We start from the raw sequence: 7,127 nt of genomic DNA, 5'->3' as shown, positions 1-7,127 counted from the left end.
GGCTGGGACAGCTCCCACTGTGATAAGATGTTACAGCCATTCAGCAGTCATTTGGGGCACAATAAGTACAAAGGATTCAGGCCCACTGCAATCCGTTTACCACCAATGCAGAAATAAAGCCATTTATTTTGGATAAAATTGTCATTAGTGCAATACATCTTGAAACGGAAGAGGGAAATGAAAGTATTTACATAACTAACTTAAGCAACAACACCAGCTGTGGTCTGAGGCCATTTTAGTATTTTCGTAAAGTAAAAATAAGGCAAATTAAAACCCCCTTCAGTGTTTGTGATCCAAACTAACCGAACTTAAAGATTGTCTACCCACACTGTTAAGAAGTACATGAGGTTCCAGACAAGCTCAGACATTTCACAGCAGGAAAAAGAAATAAATCCAGAGTTACAGAATTGTTCTTCTCTTATTTAACAAGTAGGTGTTTTCAGAAGGCTGACAGACTTCCATTTCTCCTGGCTGAGAGACTCTCTGTGGATTGTATTTCACTTAGGCAGGTAGAACTTTCTTCATCGTGATTAAAGCAGTCATACGTGCTCAGCAAAGACCCATTTGCTGCTCTGTCATCTTTCCGCAAGGAAACGGGCAAATTTGCTAGGGTGAAGTTAACATCTTTGAAGGCATGCAATAAAAAGATCCCCACGATGATAGTAAGGAAGCCACTGAAGGTGCCAGTAATATCATCAGCCGCCATGTGCTGCCATTCCTTGAACAGGATAGCAGAACAAGTTAAAACGGACGTCGTAAAGATTACGTAGTAGATTGGAGTCACTATTGAAGTGTTGAATATATCCAGAGCCCTGTTCAAGTAGTTGATCTGCGTGCTCACACAGACGGTAAGGCTTAGCAGCAGAATCCAAGACAAGGGACGTTTCAGCACTGGCTTTCCTGCAAAAAGTTCCTTGATAGCAATGCCCAGGCCTTTTACACAGGAGACTGATAATGCTCCGATCACAGAGCAAATTGTGATGTACACAAGGATGTTGGTCTGTCCATGGCGAGGCCCCACCACGACTATTAGAATTAAAGACACAATGACAACAACTGTTGCGAAGACCACAAAACCTGCGTTTGGGGAGAAAAGGCATCTTGTTATTTATGTATTCTATCAAACACCTTAGGGGTAACAAGAAAAAGCACACTAATAAGGCGACTGACTCAGCTTGAATAGAAAAGACAGCAAGTTTCTCGTCACTCCACCAACACTGAAGTTAAAATGATTTTAGTGTGACCTTGCTAAAATAATGAAACTTGGGCACATTACATTTACCACTCTGTCAGCCTGAAGACTCTCTATGGAATCACACTGCAGAACCTAAATCTACTCCGCTGTGACAACATGAAGCAGACACAGGACATCTTTGTGGTATCTGAGGGTGGTAATAAAACTCTCTGCTTAGAGAGGAGTAAGTACACATCTTTCTGTATTAACTACTTAGAAATCAAGCCAGCATTTTTCTTACCTGGATCACGGAGTTTGTTGGACATTTCATCTAAAGTTTCTACTTCTTCCTCTTGTGGAGCATGAATTACCATCACGGTTGATCCAAGTATACTTAGCAAACACCCTATTTTTCCATGTAGATTAAGTTTTTCATTTAAAAAGAAGGATGACAAAATGGCACTAAGAAAAAGAAAAAATGAACAAAACATGCAATCAGTAATATTTATTTGCTCACCGACTTACAGCTTGATTTGACCATACATGCCAGTTACATACATGATGTGCACTTTTTGGTGAGCAGGAACACCTTTAATAGCCATAAATCACTTACAGCAATTTCACTGGTTAAGCTTTTATTCAAAATAGAAAATCAACTATGTCACTATCAGGATACTTGCTGCAGGCAGAACTAACTTGTAGGATTTTGCAGCACCCTTTTATGCTGCCTCCCCTGAACTCTGTGTTGAGGCACTTGTAAAAATCATTTTTAGAAAGACAAAAATCTTGAAAATACTCCTGTGTTGTATACAATGTGTTTTTAAAATGGAGAAGGCAACAGTTTTTCACATATTGAAGTGCAAACTGCCAGAACCATTTTAAAGCAGTCACTTGGAATTTGGAGAAACTTCAAGTTACTTCTGACGTTTACAACTGCTCTTCATTTATAGTTAAGAACAAACCACATTTACTACAGCATATCTCAGGCACTTACAAATATTTAGCTTCACTCTCTGCAATCACACTGCTTTCTGTTAGTATTTCTTACCTTACAAGAACACTGAGAGCTCCCAGAGGAGTCACTAATGTAGCTGGTGCAAAAGCATAGGCAGCAAAGTTAGCTACTTCTCCCGCTCCCACTGCAGAGTAGTAATGATAACAAAAAAGAAGTTAGGGTGTCTTATGCAACAAACGTGTGAATCCATGCAAGTCTTCTTGCACACATGAACATGCAGTAAGGGAACAAGGGAAAAATCTAATGGTGGTGTTGGGCTAACAGTACTTGTAGAACACAAAGTGTCCACTGCTATTTTCAACACAAAACAGGCTGGGGAACTACAACAGGCCCTAAAATGAATTCTGCCAAATTAGAAGAGGTGCTTTACTTTGGTGTCCATGTTGTATCTCCCCAGCCTGCTAACTGGAATCATGAACTTTCGCATGGAAGAATCTGCAGTGCCAGGCTACAAGGCAAAACACAGGCTACAGCATACATTAAGTCACAGTTACTTACTTGAAAGAAGTCCAGCCCACCACAGCCACTCCTTAAGGTATGCATGACCACCTTGACCTGAAAGAGTGTTTGTTACTCCATTAAAAATACAGATCAACAAACAGCTAGCTCTGTCACTAATAACACTGCCAAAACATTTTTGTTTGCTCTTAAAAATACAGGCAGTCTTTACTGTCTCTTTTATATGGTCTCTTGAGCTAGAGGAATTGAAATCATTGTCAAGCACTGACGTGCAAATGCTTCTTACAGCCTGCTTTGAAAACTGATTATTTATTTCCTTTTTGTTAGAAGTGGCAGTGATGATCTTACTGGCTTTACAATGAAAAACAGTTCTTTCAACTCACTGTAACAACACAAAAAGCCAAGTTACACATCTCAGAAAAACACTGTGGAAATCAGGAGTGGCTTAGACAATCAACTACATACGTCAGTGTGAAATGCAGTCACACTTCCCCATTCCAAACCAGGCAAAATGAATTGTGTATCTCACACAGAATCAACCATCTTTCAAAAGCAGACAGGACTGCCACTGAATTACAAATATTCAGATTCAGCTTTCTGAACGATCTAAGGATTCTGCAACTATCTGCATGCTCATCGCATGCTGCTCTCAAACCAATATTCTATTACAGCTCCAATGCACTGTAACAATCCCTCATCTCCTTTACAGCCATTGAGGTGTGGGGAAGTGGCCTTTAAAATCTTTAAGACCTTAAGTTGGATCCCTCCCTGCTACAGGCAGAACTCAGACTTGGTTGCTACTAAACATTGCAAACATGAGCCTCATTTAGAAAACCCAGGAACAGGCAGAAGGAAAAGAAAGAATCTAGGTAGTGCTGGTCAGAATTTTATTGTTCCAATCAATACATTGACAGACTGATGAAAAAAAATCGATTCCCAAAATGGTAACGGCTATACTGAAAGTGATTTAATATTGTTTAATTCAGTTCAACAAAATAAAGCTGGAAATGTATACAAGTGTCCATTAACATGGCTTTTTGTGTGGGTAATATATTAATCCATAAGTAAAACTGAGCACTGCTTAGAACGTTCCTGGCTTTAAAAAGGCAACAATGAGAGACAAACACTTTCAGCAGCTCCAGAGAACAGACAACACTACACCATATCATTACATGTGACTCTGAGTTTTCTACACCATCTCCTGACAAATGCAGTTAAATCCACCTCCTGGGAGCACAGATACAGTTAAGAGTGCTGGTTCCAAGACCAATTTGCAAAATGAATTCAAGCCTTACCTAACATGGAAAGGAATAGTTTTATAGTAAGGGTCCCTACAGGGCACTGTATGCAAATCTAGCAGTATGTGTCACACGCTGAGTTAGGTGTATTTGACACCAGAGGGAAAAAAAACACAACAAAAACACACTGGATAAATATTTTAGGTTCCATATACCTAAAAGTAAGAAGGAGATCATAAATTCAGTAATCTATTAAGGAGTAAAACCAGAATGTTGTCAAGCTTCTTAAACATGCATTTACCTGCTCTCATGGAGCCCTTCCTTGCTAATCGGAGAAGGCCTTTCTTTTTCAGGATGAAACTCCCTCCAATAAAGATGCTGGAGCTCATAGCCAACACCAGCCCAATGCAGAAGTCATATCTCCCACGGGCTTGGCTCATCTCGTAAACTTCTGGGGACTGTCACATTGATCAATGAACAGTAGAGCTTCTGTTACTCAACACGAGGTGATGCAATACTGAAACCTGCACAGAACAAACACGATTAAAATGGTAGAAATGTGTAACACACAGAGGATTCCTCAGCAGTTCTTCCTGAGAATGGCCTATGGAAAGAAAGAAGCATGGGTAAGCTTGACTCACGGATGAGCAACTAACATCTTCATCTGACCCAGAATATAAAAACGACAACCTTAAAACATAAAAGCTTCCCAGAAAAGAAAGAAAAGGAAAACTTTTAAGTGATGTGATTTATTTTCCTTTTCCTTACGTACACAGACCTGTGGGCTGCACACCACTTAACTGACAACACCAAACAAATAATTACTTACATTGAAATTAGTTTGTCAGAGAGCCTGAGAACAGCCACAGCATTTCTTCCACATAAACTCACTAGAGAAAGTGAAAGAAGAGCAGAACAAGTGTCAGATTAACAGCAATTTGCCTGACACAAATGAGCCTGGATGTAAGCACGTGCATGTACTAGCTATAAACAAGGAACAAGAAAATGCCTCTGTTTGTTGATGCACTGTACAAAGAACTTCCCACACCTGCATGAAGCATTTTTCTGCTCAGCTACAGCAACTATGTGCTCTCTGCTGAAAAGCACCCACCCAACCTAAGCCTTAGTTATGTAAGACCTTCAATGACAGCTTAGCAAAAAGTACTAACTAGACTGGAGTACAAATGTAGGTTTTACATACTCATCCTCTAGCTAAATACAGAAAGTCATTTCAGTGCATCCTTTCTCCTGGCATCTACTGCAATGAAGATCTCCTGGATTTCATCTAATACGTAAGATTTAAATTTAAGATATCTGTATAAATCCTTTTAAAATGAATAAAAACCAAACCCAAAACAAAACCCAACCCAAAGTCCTTTCAAGAAGATTAACGTTCCTCTAGTATGAAGGGAAATGGAAACTATATTTAGGCTTTTATTTTAAGGCTGCTGGTTATTATGAACATTCAGAGAACTGGCCGAAAGGAAGAAAACACACCTATAGATAAAGGTAGTTTTATTTCCTGGGAACACCAATCACTGATTTGCATTGATTTCCCCAAGCAATCATTTTCCACATAATCAGAAGCACTGCATGTGCTGCTGCACATTGTATTAACAAGCTTTTGACTTTAAAGGGAAAGGGAGCAAAGAACAGGAGGGAAAAAAATGTTTCCATTCAGGTGCTCATTAAAGTCATGGAATTCAGATTCTAATACTGAGAGACAATGCCAGCATCAAGGCAGTGCAATACCAAGCACCCAGGCTCTGGCAGAGATGGGCGTACCAATGCAAGCTTTGGACTTCATAAAAGTACACTGCAAGTCTGCCAGGCAAGCTCATAGCTTCAACTCCTGCTCTTGTTTCTTTAAATTCATTGTTTTCTTCCAATACTACCTTTCCTTTTATGCTCTTGCTGCCAACTTCCATTAATTCACTACTCTCCTAGGAAAACCCAGCAGAGAACACGGGTAGGTTAACATTAAAAGTGAACACAGCTCCCCTTGTTTGCACCCTGTTAGGCTGTGAAAAAGCAAAGAAAAGCAAACTTATTCCATAAACACTCAACACAGCACTATCCAAAACGCTGCAAGATCAGCAGTTCAAAAAGCTCCAGCCCTCTCTGATTATCCTTGCAGATGTTTCAGTATCTTCTTTTGTAGGAAAAAGTGAAATAAAAGAACTGCGAAGATCTGCTTTAAAAACCAACACAAACAACAAAAAAACCTGAAGTGGATTCATGCATGACTCAAAGACACCTACCAAACAAAACTCACGAGTGAGAGAGCCAGACCACAACAAATCACCTCACTAACAGCTCCAAACACTTCCTGGCTTTGAACTGCCTCTTCTCCCAGGCAATAAACAGGACCTGAGGAGATGGCTGCAAGTTGTATCACAGGAGGTTTAGGTTAGCCATAAGGAAGAACTTTTTCTCTCAGAGTAGTCAGGCACTGGAATGGCTGCCCAAGGAGGTGGTGGAGTTGCTGTCCCTGGCAGTGTTCAAGAGGGGTCTGGACGAGGAGCTGTGAGATATGGTTTAGTGCTTGTGGTGGCAATGGTGATGGGAAGACGGTTGGACTAGATGATCTTGTGGGTCCTTTCCAACCTTGTGATTCTATGAATTCAGAAGACCAACAGAAGCTACTCCAGTTATATTACCAATGAGAGTAATTTTATTGGTGTAGTTTTTTATTAAAACAGAACTCAAACTGACAAAATCACCTTTCTTTGGAGGAAGAATCTGATTGTTTTTCACATTGCTGTTTTTTCCTAAGCTTAGTTGCCCTCGCAGATGTGGCCAGTCCTGTTCTGGCTTGGATTGGAGTGCCGTACTTTCATGCATAGTTCACCCTGATGTCTCCCTTCACTGGCCATTTCTGCAGCAGGGTTGTGGCAAATCCAGCTCCTCACTGAAGAGGCTCACCAGGAGGGAAGGAAGGTTGGTGGTGGTTTTATTTGGACTTGGCACTGTTCTGCAAAGATTCTTTAACTGAATTCACAACTGATTTTAACACTGAGTATATCTGGGAAATAGCACAAATAACAAGCAAAGCTGCTGACAAGCTAGAGTGAATCATGGAATCATAGAATGGCCTGGGTTGAAAAGGACCACAATGATCATCTAGTTCCAATCCCCTGCTATGTGCAGTGTCACCAACCACCAGACCAGGCTGCCCAGAGCCACATCCAGCCTGGCCTTCAATGCCTTCAGGGATGGGGCATCCACAGCCTCCTTGGGC

General features: G+C 40.7%; 1 protein-coding gene across 2 annotated transcripts; it reads right to left on the bottom strand.

Annotated features, from left to right (window-relative positions):
• Positions 1 to 249: 249 nt before the first annotated feature.
• NIPA2 (NIPA magnesium transporter 2) lies at positions 250 to 4,326 on the bottom strand (the record flags this gene model as incomplete). Of its 2 annotated transcripts, none has more annotated exons than XM_079548472.1 (5): positions 250 to 1,077; positions 1,476 to 1,636; positions 2,223 to 2,313; positions 2,688 to 2,744; positions 4,188 to 4,326. In XM_079548472.1, the coding sequence occupies 5 exons, from the start codon at positions 4,324 to 4,326 to the stop codon at positions 440 to 442; spliced, it is 1,086 nt and encodes a 361-aa protein (XP_079404598.1). The 2 variants fall into 2 exon arrangements, with proteins under 2 accessions (XP_079404598.1, XP_079404599.1); XM_079548473.1 differs by lacking the exon at positions 250 to 1,077 and adding an exon at positions 1,334 to 1,371.
• Positions 4,327 to 7,127: the final 2,801 nt, after the last annotated feature.

The sequence above is a fragment of the Tetrao urogallus genome (genome assembly GCF_951394365.1).
Source record: "Tetrao urogallus genome assembly, chromosome: 1".
Classification (NCBI taxonomy): domain Eukaryota; kingdom Metazoa; phylum Chordata; class Aves; order Galliformes; family Phasianidae; genus Tetrao; species Tetrao urogallus.
This window is presented reverse-complemented; position numbering and strand designations above follow the sequence as displayed.